This window comes from Pieris rapae, chromosome 15, assembly GCF_905147795.1.
Source record: "Pieris rapae chromosome 15, ilPieRapa1.1, whole genome shotgun sequence".
Taxonomy (NCBI): Eukaryota; Metazoa; Arthropoda; class Insecta; order Lepidoptera; family Pieridae; genus Pieris; species Pieris rapae.
The window spans coordinates 5,314,111-5,332,451 of NC_059523.1; the positions used below are offsets into that span (position 1 = coordinate 5,314,111).

General features: G+C 35.5%; 2 protein-coding genes across 2 annotated transcripts; both read right to left on the reverse strand.

Annotated features, from left to right (window-relative positions):
- Positions 1 to 3,524: 3,524 nt before the first annotated feature.
- Positions 3,525 to 10,563, reverse strand: LOC110992250 (protein retinal degeneration B). Its single transcript, XM_022257986.2, has 2 exons — positions 10,216 to 10,563; positions 3,525 to 9,965 (listed from the first exon to the last, which is right to left on the reverse strand). Exon 2 carries the CDS (start codon positions 9,919 to 9,921, stop codon positions 6,397 to 6,399), a length of 3,525 nt encoding a protein of 1,174 aa, XP_022113678.2. The 5' UTR covers positions 9,922 to 9,965; positions 10,216 to 10,563; the 3' UTR covers positions 3,525 to 6,396.
- Positions 10,564 to 12,296: 1,733 nt separating this feature from the next.
- LOC111002230 lies at positions 12,297 to 17,576 on the reverse strand. Its single transcript, XM_022272370.2, has one exon. The coding sequence runs from the start codon at positions 17,574 to 17,576 to the stop codon at positions 12,297 to 12,299; it is 5,280 nt and encodes a 1,759-aa protein (XP_022128062.2).
- Between the last annotated feature and the right edge of the window lie 765 nt (positions 17,577 to 18,341).

Here is an 18,341-nt window from a genome sequence, read left to right on the forward strand (position 1 = left end):
ACATTGTGAAACAGGCCCTTAATCTGATTATGTGAGTAAATTAAATAAAGTAAGAGATACTTAAATTACTAGAATCTGCCAGTGAACCAATGGAAATGTTATAAACATTTTATGTTACACTTTTACGTCATGAATCACATTAAAACGCCAAGCTAAATCGTATCAACCAAAATCTTTGAAAATTTTAATCATTTATTCGCCGGAAACAAGTCCATTCAAAATCTTTGTTATGCTTAGTATTGCCATTATATATAAATGAATTTTGACACTTCAACAATTGCATACATTAAAAAGTAATAAGATAGCGGACTATCTTCATCTACACGACACTGGCGAAGTACCTTGTGCCCAGTTGGCACAAATTAAAAAAAAAATAGCATAAAATGAATTACAAACTTCTAAATACACTATTATAACTTCTAATTACAAAATTTTAAATAACTCTATCCATAGTTGCTTGTCGTTTAAAAAAATCAAACACACAACGACACGCAATACTCGTCGAGCGAGTTTGCTTATCTTACCGAAGCCGCGTACAAATTATTTGAAGAAATCTATTAGGTATGAGGGTGTGCAATTATTTAACCAATTACCATCTCAAATTCGCAATATTGGAGTGTTTGACAAATTCAAAAAGGCATTGAAGATGCATGTTAGAATGAACATAGCTGACTAAAATTGTTACGGCTAATGGCGACGTGTATCTCGCTCGTATATAATATATACATATTAATATTAAGTTTCTCATGTAAATAAAATATTTCTGTTTTGTAATGAGAAATAAAGTTCTTTAAACATTACAAACGATTTCGCACTTCATGAAGTCATGTAAATGAGGCTGTACTCTTAAGCAGGGTTGTTTTAATGGCAGGCCAAAACTATTTTAGTATAAACTATTTAAATATAATTGACGTTTAATTTAGACGTAGGAATCTTTTCAAATTAATTCGGATTTTATAAAGTTTTGGTTGTCATTTATAAATGATCCTTTTCACCTAAGCGGGTATATATATGTATTTTTGCAGTGGCGAATGTTACCCAGATTTTAAAAAGTTTGATAAATCTAACCATGATATACCTAATATTTGTCAGGGTCATAATGAATGAATAAATTTTCAAGAAAAAGCCTCCAATTGTACGAAAATGACTAGAATATCTTTCTTGGAAGTTGGTATAGATTTCATAATCCCAAATATTAAATCGCATGACAAAAATGTACATAAGTATAGAAATTTCTTGCCTCAATAGAACTCTATACCAATTTTTACGAATGCCTCATCTCAATAGTGATGTAAAAAGCCTTTATGAAAAGCACAGTTCCGTTATGTGATAAATACTTTACAATGAAAATAGTATTAAATTTACGAAGTGAGATATATTTTTAAATTTTTAGCGATAATTAGCATTTTCGTGCATGTAACTGTTTTATCTTGTAGTGTTGTCTAGTAAATGATTTATAATGTTGTGTATGTGCTGTGGGACGATTGTCAAGAGGAATATAATAAATGTGGATGAATCCAAAACCTTGTTTTTCTACCTATATAATGATCGTCCATCATCGCCATTATTATCGGGTAACTCTCCACAATCGTGAACATTCATTAAATGACTGTCTACTGTTGTGATATAACGTCTATAGAAAAAATATTTAAAATCAAAATTTTTTTTTTCAAAATCTATAGAATTTAATCTGATACGTAAATTTTAAAGTACATATTTAAGATGAGTTGAAAGAACATGTTTATACTGTACCCGAGACAACGTATCGCGGGATTGTGGGGACGAACATGCCATTATAGGCAATTCCTTTGATGTACCTACACAACGGTGATTACGTACAATCATCGCCGATGTTGGCCGAACTTACATTTTATGCCCTCTACACAAACGAAATAGTCGCCCATCAAGGCCAAGTTGAAGAGGAGAGTATGACAAGAAATATAGATAAAATTTATCAGTAATTAATAAAATTTAATCATTCTGAATTTTTGCTACACTCTGGGTTTTTTTATTATTTGGCTCCTCTTCACAACCATCTATCAGATTAGCCAAAATTCAATCATAATTTACGTGGGTACTGTGTTAAATGTTACAATAAAATACCGTTTGACATAGTAAAAGTAAAATATCGAAATTATTAATTATTAAGCATATTACAAATTAGAGGATTATATTCAAGATAAGAATGCTTGGAAACATGCTGCTCCTGCTGCATATTTCCATTTTCCAAGCATCAACATCAACCATTGACAAAATCAATTGGTTGCTGACATATTTTTGTTACTTTTTGCTTTATAGTACATACTACAAACTGTAATTATTTTATTTTAATCCCATACACTGTTCTATAATTTTTACTCTTTAATGTACAATATTCTACGGTTTCGATATTTGTAAATTTCAGGAATAAGTATACTTACTAAGAATACAATAACAGACCTGTATAGTAGTTTTATTCTCGGAGTACATTGTCTTCACATATCATTAATTAACTAATATTGTAAATTCTACAGTGTGGAGTTTCTTGCCGAATCATCTTTATATTTTATTTAACGGTCAAAAGTGCCATTTTAGGTGGTCTAATGGGAATAAATGATTTGAATAAATGCTAATTAATTGCTTTTTCAATATGTCTGTATTGTCTTAGTAAACCTAACGTAACACGTTTTCTTTCATTTTTTGTTGCACTCACTTTCTAATAAAATACTACATTGATAGGGGCTTGTTCGCAAACGAAGTCGCAGGCAAATTGTGCACACACGTCTTATAAAAGTATAAAAGCATACCTTTGAGCTATAAATACCCGATAGCATGAAAGTAATGTTAGCTGCTAAAATTGACGTCAGACTGAAGAGGCCTTTGTCTGCAAGGGAATTAGCTACATGTCTCTTTCTATGGGATATTAATACACTTTATAAATTATTTACTTACTCAGCGCTTTTTTCATAACTACGAATACCTATACTAATGAACTATGCTTAGGTATTTGCAATATCTTTACAAAAACTGTTTTAATCTTGCTGCCTCGGGGGATTGAAACATTCCCCATAAATTTCCTATTAGGTAAGTGCCCTACTTACCTAGTCAGTTAATCACGCTAACCTAAATGAAATGAATATTTTTATAAGATAGAAAGTTTATATGGCTTTCAATAAATTAATTACAGGAATTTTTTGTAGCAACAAAAGAAATATTTGTGTCCGACTTCCAAATCTGCAACGAAAAATTATTGTTGTAAGAAGCGGGTTTTACCGAATCATACATTATAGATAATATATCAAATATTTTATTTTTTTTGTTTAATCAACATTATTATCATAGAAATAAGTTGGAAAAAGGTATATTTGTGAGTGACTTCCTATTACACAGGGAAAAATTATTTATTAAGTAATAAGTAGATATTATAATTTTTAACTTACGTAGTACGGTATACCAATATTATACAATAGCCAATAAATGTTTTTCATGTTTAAGCAGCATTTTATCCTAATCGGGGCTAGGACACAGAAAATAAAACCAAAATATAGAGCCAACAATAATAATTTATTTTACCCACACATATTTTAATAAATATAAAAGGAATTCAAGCTAGCACAGCACTTTTGGAAGATAACTACAATATTTTACTAACAGCAAAACACGTTAACGTTTTACTTAACATTATGTACCTAATGTACCTAGACATAGGAGACAGTCAATACTTTTACAATATAAAAAAATATGTTAACAAAATATTTAAATTCGTGTTTTATAAGCAACTAAAAATATATGACACATGAATACTATTAAAAATACCGCTTTACCCGTATTGTTACAAATTCTATCGTTACGCAGTATTTTGTTTGATTGCATTATTGAAACTGAACGATTATCGTGAATAATTGTTATAATAATTCCCAAACACCGGCAAGGAAAATAAATATTACGACACCCACTTCTTTGATTGAATTTGACAAAATACTATGTAACTTTCCCCAAACCATTCCATAAATTAAAAATCGTGATACAAAAATTATTAAACAATAAAAAAAGTGAACTAATACCACATAATACCTAGATAGAAAATTAGTAGTAGGTTTAGAATCTAATCTTAAAGCCGAGTAACTACCCACACATTTATATCAAGAACAATAACAGGTATATAAAACGACCTCGGCTAAGAAGCCGTAGGAAACGAGGTGAACACAGAAATCTCCAAGTACAAAACTCAATTAGATGCCGGTGACAATCACGTGCAAGCATCTTTTTATTATTTTACATGTAAAAAACAGTTTTTATTAAACCCGTACAGCAATTTATGTATGTATCATTTGAGAGAGAATTAGTGGATATAAGTAAAATTTTCACCACTTTTGATATTACACAACCATAGAATCGTGATTTGTAGATGTCAAAGCAAACTAAGTTATTAATGCAAGTCAGTTTCAGTAAGATTATCCGCTTTGAAGTTAAGCTCAGATAAACACTGTGGGCGTAAAGCAGGTGTTTAAATTATGTAGCAACGTCATTTTACTTACAATGTTTTACTGCCAGTGAGTGATAAAAACTGTAACGTGAACAATTAAAAATGTGAATTACGTATATTAAATTCTTTTAATACATGTGCTAGACGATCGCGTCAGGTCATAAACAATGAATGTTGATGAAAACGATATCTGCTCCGATTTAAGTAGATTCTATTTTCAGCGTCTTGTTTTGAAATTACGAAATCATCTCACATTGGGTATGGCCATGTGTTTTAATCTTAACATCGACCATATAATATATATATATATATAATAATTTAATAAAGGTCATTTTACTGACGAATGTAATTAGTAAACGAGGTCATATTAATTAAATTATATAAAATTTAAACTTGAATATAATATTGTTAATGGCATTTCAGAAGGTTTAAAACAAAATGAAATATTAAACTTTTTTTCAATTATTGTAATCTATGGCTACCAAATACACATGAGAAGTGCATACTTTAAATACTTATTTGTCCTCCATTTAAAAGACTAGAAAATTAATAAATAAGCTTAAAATACTGCAAGCGTACGGTAAAACTCTTGAGTTTCAACCGCTAAGAGACTTGTTCAAAATTCACAACATTTAAAACTAAAAATAACCATCATAGAGAATTCTGGAGTAACTCTCATCTGTAAATAATATCTGTGTAAATAATTACTAACTTTATGCAAAACTATGCCTTTCAAAATACTTTAAGTCTTGACACTTCTACAACTTTGGTATGTATTTTAAACACATTTATAAAAATACTTTATGCGTATTTCACAAAATACTTTTTTTGTGAATATATCAACATAATTTAGATTTTTTTAAATATGTTATCAGATTTGTTTCCGTTTAAAATAAGTCTACATGTCATGAATTTTTTTATATAAGCCTAAATTTAACACCAATTTGAATATGTTTAACAGCCTACGATTTCAACAACAATTTGTATGTATTTAATGTTTTAGCACATAAACAGTATATAGTCTCTACTATACCTACCTACATATAGATTCAATATCCTTTAAGCAAGCAAATTGTGAATTTTAAAATATACTCGTAAATAGTAAACTGTATTGCAGAAATCGTAGCCAGGCAAACATTTATAACATTGCATTAAACTTAACTCGAATAAATATTTTAATGTATAACAAGGATTTAACATCTAATGCTTTTAATTTTTGACCTTTAGTGACTAAGACGAAATACATTCAGGAACAATATTTAGCAAAATTTTATCTATTTACATAAAATGTTCTTCGCCACTTTGTTTAAATAGCGAACAAGTTTGATTCACATCAGTACAGTTACCTCCAATAAAATAATGATCAAGGAAAAAAAATATAAATTATTGGAATGAGAGACTCGTCAACACAGATCTTTAAATTAGTAATATCTGAACAGGTAACTCTTTTAAGTATACTTGTCAGTATTATTTCACAATAGGACAGATCAAAATTATATATTAGAATATAACAAAATCTTAGCAAGACTAGATACATGTCGAATATCCACGATATAAAGAGATTCCAGCCTTAAAAGTTTAGCAATAAGTAAAAACTTTACAGCAACAACTTTTAGATAAAAATTGAAAGTTATCCTAGTACATCAACTTCCTACAGAATAATTTATATTTAAGGTATATAAGAATAAATTAGTAAGGTACGTGTGACAAGAGATATAATTTTTACATTAGTTTTATATAATTCTAAATATGTATAATGGTTAATATCAAATACGTTCAACTTTAATTGAAAAAATAGAATATTTTTATACTTATTCGCATTAAGTTTTTCAAAATTAAATTCTATAAAATCATATGAGATTTGATTATATTTTGTATATCTTAGTAAAATAATAATTTATATAATTAAAACTCGGAAATATAAGAAAAATTTAACGACGTGCTTTAACCACAGACGCGGTACTTACAGTAGCAAGGAGTCGACGAGGAACTAACAATCGAGCATTGCCTCTGGCAGCTCTCACAGCTCCAGGTTGCTTCAAATCAGCCAAGTGAGATGCATAACCTTCACTCAGAGGCGTCGCTAAGTTGGTGTATTTCTTACTTATCCTTCCAATAGCATATATTTGCTTATGAGTTAATCCACAATTATAATACACACTTATATCTTTCCCAGAACCGTAAGCAGCGTGAAGAATGACGCCGTGTTCATTGATGAGATTATTCAAGTGGGCCGCTTTATGACCCAATGGATCCGTCGATAGTCCGTCCGAAAAGAATACAAGTCCATGCGGAAAGTTGTGCTCAGCTAACCATGAAACAACCTTCCGCTGTTGCATGTCAGGACGACCGGTAATGTATAGTATCAGAAATCCCAAGTCTTGCCAGAAACGTACGACATCTACTGCCCCCGCTCGTACCTTAGGATCTCTACCCGTCACCGAAACACTGGCAGTAAAAGATCCGTCAATACTAAAAACCACACATTCCGTCTGAGGTGGTACAACAGCGAGATGAAAATTGCAACTCGTGTGATCACCTCGAACTACAACTCTAAATGGATAAACGCCACATCCAACGCTTTGTTTCTCAGTTAACGTGTAAGAGATTCTTCCAGTTTTATCGGTTACAACAGTTTCCAACAAGCTCCATTCGCCTCCTGGTGGATCTTTCATCATATGAATATCAACTTTCTCTCCCGTTAGTGTAATCATATCTAACGGACCATACATAAATCGAGCTGTAAACGTTTGCGGGCAGCCTTCTTTAACAATCACATCATTTGCGCGATGATTTGCAGCAACGTTTTTTAACTTTACAGACGTTCTTTTCTTCATCCATTTTTCTTTATCTTGGCCTGGATTGAACAGGATTGAATCTTTATCTTCGCTGTGACTATATAAAGCCAAATCGAAATGACCTACTTGTCGCAATATGAAAGCTATGACATCCGAGCTTTCCCAATAACTGGCATGGAATAAATGTGGTAAAGCATTTGTGGGGAAATTAGATAAGCCTTCAGGACAGTACAAAGCATAATCAAGGCGTTTCGAACCCCACCACTTTTGTTGAAGTGCGTTCATCGTTATTAGTGGTATATTGTCGGCTAGACCGCTTACGGTACTTTGTACTGATGCCTCTGAAAGTCTTCTTAAAATTGGAGTTGGAGGCATTTGCAAATGATCTCCAAATAAAGTTGGGTGACTTTGTATTAACTCCATCAAATGATACGGCTGGCCGTTACCTAGAGGATACTTGGCATATCGTGCCACGTTTATAGGAGGAAGATTCGTAAATCTTGCAGAAAGTAAAGGCTCCAGTCTGGCCGCGACAGGATCAGTTGGATGGAATAAATTATATACTTGCTGGACGGGAGGCTTCGTAATATCACGTGTTTTATCGTCAGAAATTTTTCTTGATGCTAATATAAGGGATAAAGGACTTCCAAATGTGAACAAATCGGATACTTCAAATTCTAGTTTAGTTTGATTATCACTTGCAGTCGATGATCTCCTCCTAGGTGTTGGCGCTTGAAGGTGCGACTTATTTAAATAGTGCTCCGTAGGCTCATTTGGAATCAAAATTTCAGTATCCAATATACTAGTTTCACTATCATGCCGTGATTGGTATTGTAAACTTCTACATAAAGCATCATAGGCAAGCAATGACCCCATGCTGTCTCCAACTATACATACTTGTCCTGAAAAGCCTTTTCCATCTTCAGACTTTATAAATTCATTGTAAACCGCATTCGCGGAAACTATAGTTTTAGTAACATGTTCCGAATATTCTGGAGATGATGTAGCTATTAATGGTATTGCACCAATAGGTATTAAGTCATTTGTTAATGATGGTGTCTCTATTGTTGAAGGTGAACAGTCAAAGCTGTAGGGGCTTAATGTGGACAATACTCCTAATGCTTCCGTACAAATTGATGGACAGGAAACTAATTTAATTGCAATATGTCCTACCAGTGTAGGATAATGCTGTCGCATTACAGATTCAAAGGCTCCTTTAAAAGTAGTTACATCAGATTTCCTTGCTGTCATGTCAATATTAGCATCAAGAACACTCCCAGCATGAAAAACAAGTAATAAGACAGTTGTGGGGCATGAACCATGCACTGGTGTATCAGGACAACCATCTATACTCGGGTGACTATGTAAAGCTACTATTCTGCGAGAGCCTCTTTCAGATGTCACTCTTTTTAAGAATGAAGGATTAAAAATGCTATCTTCTTGACTCTGATCACCTTGAGTTGGAGATATATCAATATCTGCTTCATCAAGTGAACACAATGAAGACCATTTATTAAAGGAACCTTCACAATCATAGAATTCATCCTCTTCTGATCCTGTTTCTGTTTCGGATTCTCTAACTAATGTTTCCATTCTCCAATTTGCAACCTGAGTTTGTAAGTTTTTAAGAGAACCTGTAGATGAGGATCTGATGTTAGATTTAGATGAACTTTTTTGGTCAGTTGCAGGGGAGCCTTCAGGAGATAAATGTATTTGGGCATGGACTTCAGAATTGGTTTTTTTCGTAGGTATGGGAGTTGCTAATTCTTCATTCTTTTCCAAGCTACTCATTGTTGCTGCTAGGGATTTAGAGTTGTCTTCAGATATTTGATCTGCTTCTTCATTGGTTTCCCCAGCCATCTTCATCTTTAATGCTAACTGTGTCTGTCTTTCAATTTCACGAATATCTTCCATAGTTAAACCATGCCACTCATCTTGCCAGGCCCAGACTTGCCTGTGTGCTCTAAGCATTGTTTTTCTAAGGGCTACATCATGAATGAATTTTTCAAGCTTAGTTTGCATTCCCCAATAACGAAACTCAACTTTACAAAGCTTATAGGCACACATAAGTGATTTACCATTAGGCAAAGGTTGAGGTTTACCTTGAACTTCCCTCCAATAATCTTCTAACCAAGATTCGGTAAGAGGTCCTCTATTACATTTTTGTGACACAAACAGTTTTGGATCTTCTTCTTTTATATAATCAGATCCATAAAGTTGATCTTTAACAACATCTATAACATCCACTATCCGACTTTTTAAATCACTGCCACTTAATTTAAAAACATTTTCTTGGTGGCCATTGTCTCCAAAATAATAAGTCTCAATCTCAAGAGAGAACTTTTCGACAAATGGACAAGTATATTTTGTCTTTGTGTATGGATAAGCATTCCAAGCTTCTTCTGACACTGTTTGCACAGACTTTGGAAGTAAGCTTTTAAACCACCCTGGTAAGTGACTTCCAACATGATAAATTTTCTGTGTATACTGTCCTTTGCCCCCAGGACCATTCTCATAAGGCTCATTCACAATAATTTCTACACCACTACCTTCTCCTGAACTTTCTTCTCTGCTTTTTTTTGCTATCATATAAAGCTGGGCAATCCTATACTCCTCAACTGTTAGAGGCAGAGGTATTCTATATTCCTTAATAAGCATTTTTCCGTTTAATATTCTGCCTTAAAAAAAATTTGCCTATGCACCTGAAACAATACCAAAATATTTAAAAAAAATGACATCAAATTATACATGATATACATGAGGAGGATGTATACTAATTTGTTAACTATAATTTAATTTAATTACCTCAATATTTGTGTTAACAGAACGATTATTACCGTTTTCATTATATATAAGATATTATTTACATGCATAAATCTAATATTCAGGTACGAATCAATAATTTTAGCAAAGGCATCGAAAGACAAATATATTCAATGTAAATACACTTACCTAGCATGACCTTTAAATCCTAGTACTATTTCACATATTGTTCATTAAACACTTTAACAAATATTATATTTTTCACAACACAAATCTCTGTTCATATTAGGAATTCATTTAAGTGTAAAATGTTCGAATGTCACGACTCACGACTCTACAGGCTACTAAGTACCTATCACACACAAAGGATAGGTATTCAGTAAGCACTTCTACAATTACTACACTGTATTAGAAAATGCTATTCCACTACAAAGCAACGCTTAATAGGCATAAGCCAACAGGAGTGGAGATCGTGAACTTTGACATTTTCACGATCCCCGCACCGCACCTACAACAGCGCAAAAGCGGTGGCTAGACTACCTAGTATAGTACCTCCTGACAGTGTTGCAAAAGTCAAAAATCAAAAAAATGGAGATTCTTATGCCAAAAATCGGGAGAAAACGGGAGGTTTTAAAAAATAAAATAAATGCACTTTAGGCTCTTATAACTTTATTAAACAATAAAGATATATTCATATTAATAAGGTTTAGTTATCCTCATCCGCATACCATCTCTTTAAAGCAATTTTTTCGAACATTTTCTTTTCAATATCAAAATTAAAACATGTTTGATATTCTTCTGTTACAACACGTTTAGTATGAAGAAACCCTACTATAGATTCTGTGGATAATTTATTGCGAGTTTTGGTTTTCATTAGATTTATTGAAGAGAAAATTCTTTCTACATTGGCAGAAGAGTGGGGCAATGATAATATTTTGAAGACGAAGGAACAGATATGATGATGAAACAATAGAAAGTAATGCAATAAAATCTGTACTGTACACTTGCAAACTGACTATACAACAATAAAGTGAATAACAAACATCTTTGTTCATTCAGCACGTACTCGACCATCTCATTTTAAGGTAATTTCCCCCGTACACTCACCAAACAATTATGAATCTTATTTCAAAAGCACTTCGATCTATTATATTTTAAGTATACTGCGGTATTGAAAGGACGTACGAGAAGTCTTGGGGAATCCCATTGAATCGCTTCAGTGCTACTAGATATATTTTAGTGCTACCACAAAAAAAAAATAAAAAAAAGCAAAACTGAAATTCGGGAGATTTGGTCATGAAATCGTTATATCGGGAGGGAAGAGCCGAAATCAGGAGATCTCCCGAAAAATCGGGAACTTTTGCAACACTGCCTCTTGTCCTTATCAAAGACTACAATATTATACAGCTGGCTGCTCCTAATCATGAATCCGTAACTTGTACATATATTTGACTCCCTCTTGCAATATATTTATTATATTTGCTGTAACCTCTATACCTTCATTGTCCGTATTATACGTCTACGTTAAGAAGCATCGCTAAACGTAATAATTCGGACCAACATAGAACAATATTTATTTATCGCGCAAGTCGCAATTGCCAGATAATCACAAAAAAAACACTACAAATCAAATTTACAAAAATTTACAAATCTCGCAATTATCATGTTTTAGAAGATTTACCGTCCAAATTTTAATTATATTTTAATAATAATTGTGCCTTGACAACAAACGAGTAAAATTCTCTAAGATTAGAGTATTTTATTTTATTAATATACTGAGTTTAATTACACATTTTATATTGTGTATTATATTTATAATTGCTTTTCTATAACATTATTATAGCCTCTGATAAAAACTTTAGCCCCATGACTTCATACACGCCACAGATTTAGAAGAATACTTCTGAAATTTAAACTCGTGGCATTACATAATAGGTACATTAAAAATTATTTCGGTCATCGACAGACGGCGCTATCTGTCATTGTCAACTTTAAGCTCCGTCAAGAAGCTCAGCGTACCATAGGTGTTCTTATTGCGAATCGATACGAAAACGAAAAATAAAACACGTGTTAATGTTCAATGTCGTGCAGTAGCTGGGCGAACGGGGGGACGACACGAAGTCCAGCGCCGAAGAGAAGAAGAACAAAATTTACTACAAAACCGGTCCTGTAACTTGTCGCGCCCCGCACGCACCGCACCCCCGCAACAACGTTTAATATGCAACTTCTTAAATATACTTCTATCGTGCACATATTCCCCCCCGTGCATTTCATGCACCCTCTGACGCGAGCACGATGATCTTCTTAGTCGCCCGTCTGACGAGTCCAGCTTTTGTTCGTACTTCTATCACGCGGACGACTCCATCCTTCCCGGGATACGTGGCGGTGACGCGTCCCTTGGGCCAAGAGTTACGAGGAATGGCGTCGTCCACCAGCAGGACTAGGTCACCAAGCTTAGGGGTGTTGCCACGGCTCCTGGGATCTCGGCGATTCTGTAATATAGGAGTATACTCTTTAATCCAGCGATTCCAGAAAATGTCAGCAAGGCGCTGCGACTGTCGCCAACGCAAACGGGAATTTACGTCGGCCTCTACAAAACTTCCAGGCTGAGGGACACGAGCAGGCCCTCCTAATATAAAATGGAGTGGTGTGAGAGCCTCCAGATCATCTGGGGATGTTGACACTGGTGTCAGCGGACGATTATTGACCGTGTACTCTGCTTCCAACAGCAAGGTAAAAAGTACCTCCTCTTTAGGGTGACGTTCGTTTAAGGTGGCAGCCAAAGATCGTTTGACCGATTGGACGAGTCGTTCCCAAGCTCCTCCCATGAAAGGAGCTCCAGGAGGGATAAAGCACCATTTTATCGTTCGAACTTCTGCCTCTTGTTTAACTGCTTGATATGCAGCCCTTTTAAGCTCTGAGTCTGCTCCTTTAAAATTCGTACCATTGTCGCTATGGATCTCACTTGGACAGCCTCTCCTAGCCATCAGTCGCCGAAGAGCCATGACAGCGCTATCAGCAGTTAGAGACCCAGCAAGTTCCAAATGTACTGCCCTGGTTGTAAGACAAGTAAACAAAGCCACATATCTTTTCTCATGATGGCGCCCAACTGTAATAATGAAGGGCCCAAAGTAGTCAAGCCCGACGTATGTGAATGGACGTTGGTGATAGCCTAGCCTAGTATTAGGATGATCGCCAGTAGCAGGGATGGCAGGACGAGCTCGTAGGATCCTGCATTTAATGCAATTCTTTATTATATTTCTGATGGCAGGTTTAAGACGCAGAATCCATAATCGCGTTCTTACTTCATTTGCCACCGTTTCTGGACCGCTATGGTGGTTAGCTTTATGTATCCAGGCGATATACAGACGCACATAATAGCTATTTCCGTCCAAAATCGGAGGAGATCGTTGTTCCTCTGGCAGGTCTGGGGCTGATTCTATTCGTGACTTTAAACGTATGATTCCTTCTTCGTCTATTGAAACGCTTAAAGTCCGAAGTCGACTGTTTTTCCCGACAGGAAGATTGCCACGCAGCCGCCGGAAATCCTCTTCAAAGCTTGCTTCTTGTGACGCTTTCCACCATAATGTTTCGGCTTTCTTTATGTGATGTGCTTCCAGAGATACTGTCTTCGCGTGTCTTCTTTGGCCACATAATCCGATAAATTGTAGAACTCTTCCAGTACTTCTAATGAGACGCATCCAAGAGGAGAATCTTGTTGCCTCTGGAAGGGACTCTTTTAAGCAAGGCTTTACATTATTATTTATTGCTGCCACGCGCTCCTCTCCCGTAGCAACAACCTCTGCCACTTCTTCCTGGGGCCAGTTTTCTTCTGACGAATAAAGGAATTCTGGTCCCTCAAACCATCGATGCTCGCTGTTGAAACTTCGAGGTACCTGTCTTGTAGCGTCGTCAGCAACATTTAAAGCAGTTGGTACCCATCTCCATTCATTTACTTTCGTTCCTTCTTCTATTTCAGCTACTCGGTGAGCAACGAATGGTTTGAAAACCCGCGGGCCCGACCGTAACCAGGCAAGTACTGTTTTAGAGTCAGTCCAGAAAATTCTTTTTCTCACTTTAAGGTCATGCTCAGTCTCTACTGTTCTTGCCAGGCGACAACCCAAAACCGCAGCTTGCAACTCCAATCTTGGTATTGAGGTCAACTTCAAAGGTGCTACTCTACCTTTAGCCATGACAAGAGACAATTTAATATTTTTATCTGCCATTACAGCTCGCCAATATACAGCAGCAGCATATGCGCTTTCACTAGCATCGACGAAAACATGCATCTCCAAAAACTCCGCACTTGCACATCCTGCATAGCAGCGAGGCAAGTATAAATTTTTTAAATCATTTATATGATTCATCCAATCAACCCATCTTTTGCAGAGTTCTTCTGGCAAAATGTCATCCCAATGTATTCCTAGTCTCCAGGTTTCTTGGAGGATTCCTCGTGCAGGTAAGCTAATCGGTGTAATTAATCCCAAGGGATCAAAAAGTGACATCAAAATTCTTAAAAACTCTCGTTTTGTAGGTTGCTGCACTCCCTCAACAACCTCCACATCCGCTCTCTGAATATTCCAATTGAAGGTAAGTTTGTCATCAGCAGTTCTCCATACCAAGCCCAGTGTCTTCTCTAAATTACTCAATGAACTGTCTTGTAGCTTTACTTCTTCATTTTTATATTTTAGTTGCGGATCGACTTCTTTTATTACTTCTGGTTTGTTGCTCGCCCACTTCTGTAGCTTAAACTTCGCTTGTTCGTGTATGTAACTAACTTCTTTGGAAATTCTTACAGCATCTTCGACTGTATTAAAACTTTGCAAATAATCATCCATGTAATGGTTTCGTATTATAGCCTCAGCTGCTTCTGGATACTTATCTCGATACTCTTCAGCATTCAAATTTTTGATAAAAATTGCTGTACATGGAGATGATGCTGCACCGAAAATCACACTTGTCATTCTATATTCCTTTAGATCACTTTCTCGCTTGCCCTCTCTCCATAAGAAACGGAGAGCATCTCTGTCTTCGGGTCTTATCCTGATTTGTAGAAACATTTCGCATATATCTCCGGCTACTGCCACTGGTTTTTGGCGAAATCGCATTAGGACTCCTAGCAACGATTGTAACAAATCCGGACCAGACAATAACATATCATTTAATGATATTCCTTTTGTTTTTGCGGCAGCATCCAAGACAATACGCGGTTTTGGCTTCGAGGGATTCATCACTGGGAAATGCGGTAAGTACCAGGTACGTTCGGGGTGTGAGGTAGAGGGTGCCATTTCTGCATAGCCGCATTCCAAAAGGTGAGTAATCTGCGAATTATATTGACCTTTTAATTTAATATCCTTGTCTAATCTTCTTTCAATATTTTCTAATCTTTTTAATGCATTATTTCTGTTTTCAGGCAGTTCCAGTTCATCTCTACGCCACAACAAGCCAGTTTCAAAGCGACCATCAGCGAGACGACGGCTATATTTCTTCAGTAAAGTTATGGCGCGCTCATCTGGATCATTTGTTGGTTTTCTCGGAATTATTCCTAAAGAATCTAAATCCATAAAATGCTTCATTAGGTTTTCAATATTTCTATCCATATCTTCTTCATCTTCTTTTCTATCTTCTTCTACCAAATGGAATACATGTGCTTTGGAGCTAATTTTAGTCGGCCCATGTAATACCCAACCTAATTCTGTTAAAGATGCCACAGGATCTTCTCGTTCACCATTTCTTATCTTCTTCGATACGATCAAATTCCAGTTATCCTGACCTATAAGAAGAGTAGGAGTGCCTTTCTTGTAAATGAGATCTTCAGCAATATCAATTAGGTGTCTACATCTGTTGACGATGTCTTTTTCGACAGTTTGGTGAGCAAGGTTTAACCTTTCTATTGTGCGCGCTTCTAATTTGTGTTCTGTCTTGGAGTGGATTCCACTGATTTGAAATGAAACTCTTTTTGAATTAACAGCTTCTAAACGTGCTCCTGCAACTCCTTCTATTGTAAAGGGTTCCACTGGACCAGTAGCTCCAATAGCATGTGCGAATTCTTCTTCCAATAGCGTTATAGACGAACCCTCGTCCAACAAAGCGAAGGTTTCGATGACTGCGGTTGGGCCAATTAATTTTACGGGTACAATTTTTAGTAACGCTCTTCTTACATCTTGATTTACAGCTACTGCAGTGGTTTGATTTTGTGTATCACTAGAAGGTGTTGTAAAATGCAGCAAAACATGGTGAGATGCTTTGCAACCTTCAGATCCACAGGGTTTGTATGAACATCTGTGTTTGAAATGACGCTTTGCTAAACATCTAAAGCACAGATTGAGTTCCTTCGCCTTCTCCCATCTATCTTCGGTCTTTAACTTCATAAATTGACTGCAATCTTTTATGCCATGTTGACTACTACATACAACACAGCCGGAACCTTGTGTTTTGACCTTCTGTGACGTTGTAAGCATGGCGCAAGTACGAAATGATTTGTTTTGATTTAATGTTGCTTTAGCGCCCTCTGCTTGCGCATAACGACTACAAAGATCGGCTTCTCGGGAGAAAAAAGAAGACAACTTAATCAAATCTGGTTCTTCTTCTGGACGACTTGCAGCATAATCGTACCATCGGTATCTAATTGACGGTGTCATTTTCTCGACTACTCTTCTGACTGACTCCGGATTATATAGATAGAACTCTTTTTTTAGTGCTTTTATGACAGTAACAATATTAATGACTTTGCTCGCGAATATACAGATATCTTGAGGATTGTCGGTAAGGCGAGGCAAGAGTTTAATTTTTTCTATCTCTGCAATAGCTAGAGTATCTGATCTTCCAAATCTCGCTTCAAGTAAAGTTAAAATCTCAGCGGGATCAACGTCTGTAATAAACAGAGAAATTACTGCTTCTTTAGCCACTCCTTTTAAACTCCTCCTCAATCTCATTACATTCTCCATCTTTGTGAATTGTTCAGATGTTTCTAAATATGCTGTTTTAAAAGCCATCCATTCATTTACATCTCCGGTAAATATCGGTAACTCCACAAAATTCTTGGGCCTCATTGCTCGCGCTGCTTCCTTGAGCGCTGATGCCAACGCGGATACATCTACACAATGCTTTGAATGTGGTTCCTCTGTGAATGTGTTGGTCGCTAACCAATTTTCAACCAAATTAACATCCCTTCCTTCAGTGCCAGTGGAAAGACTATCTGAATTACGAGAACTTTGCGCTTCAATTTGAGCAACTTCCGCTTCAGCGAGAGCTGTTGCAGCGCGAGCTTCAGCGAGTTTTGCTTGCGCCAATTTCTTAAGGGCTTCTGCACGTAAGGAACTTTTTTTACTAGATGCACTTCGTTTGCCGGAGAAAGCAAAGGTCTTGTCTATAGGACGAATAGATTTCTTAGAGTCTTCCTTATGTGCAGATTCTCCACGGTCAGCTGTATGTGTCAAAGGAACTACTGACACAGGTGGCGTCGGTATGGGCTTCACATCTGCCCCTCTACTCGCTTGACCTGATTCCTCTTTTGTCACCTGGCGGCTAATTGATCTAGTGATAGGCATGGCTAAAGGAAATAATTAATAAGTTATTAGTATGCGCGAAAACACTTCACCATCTATTTAAACACAAATCACATTTATACTTCGCACTCACTCGATACGTAATAATTAGAAATTTAACCTCACAACAACAAGAATATTCAATATACTAGACCGAATAATTAAAAGAAATCACTATCAATAACTTTTGTAAACTTAATAATCACTATTTACGATAGGTAATTAAACACGTTTTTAATAGCACAGCACTACAAATACACACTATAAACTATTTTACACATTATATTTTCAAAGCACAACACACGTCGTATTTACTTAAATATAATTAAATTAAATATCTCACCCCACTCGTATGCACAACACAATTATCAAGTTCTATTTTACACAATTACAAAACAATATTCTCAAACTTATTAACTCTAAATTCGACGCTTATTTCGACACTAATCACAAACACCAACAAAAAATATCAGTCGGTCGGTTAGTCGGTAGGCACGCTCGATTAATTAAATAGTTAACTTGCAATTAGATACGTAATATTATTTTGATCACTTAATATAAAATTTTAACGAAACGAACACTATATTAAGGAACCACTAAAACGAAACAATTCAATACACAACTAATTACAATCGAATTTAATGTTAACTATAGTCAACACGTGCACTATCACTTGACACTAAACAAATGAATAGATATTTCACTACGCATTTCGATAAATCTATCTTTTAATGTCCATCCGGTTCGAAGACCAAAAAATGTTCTTAT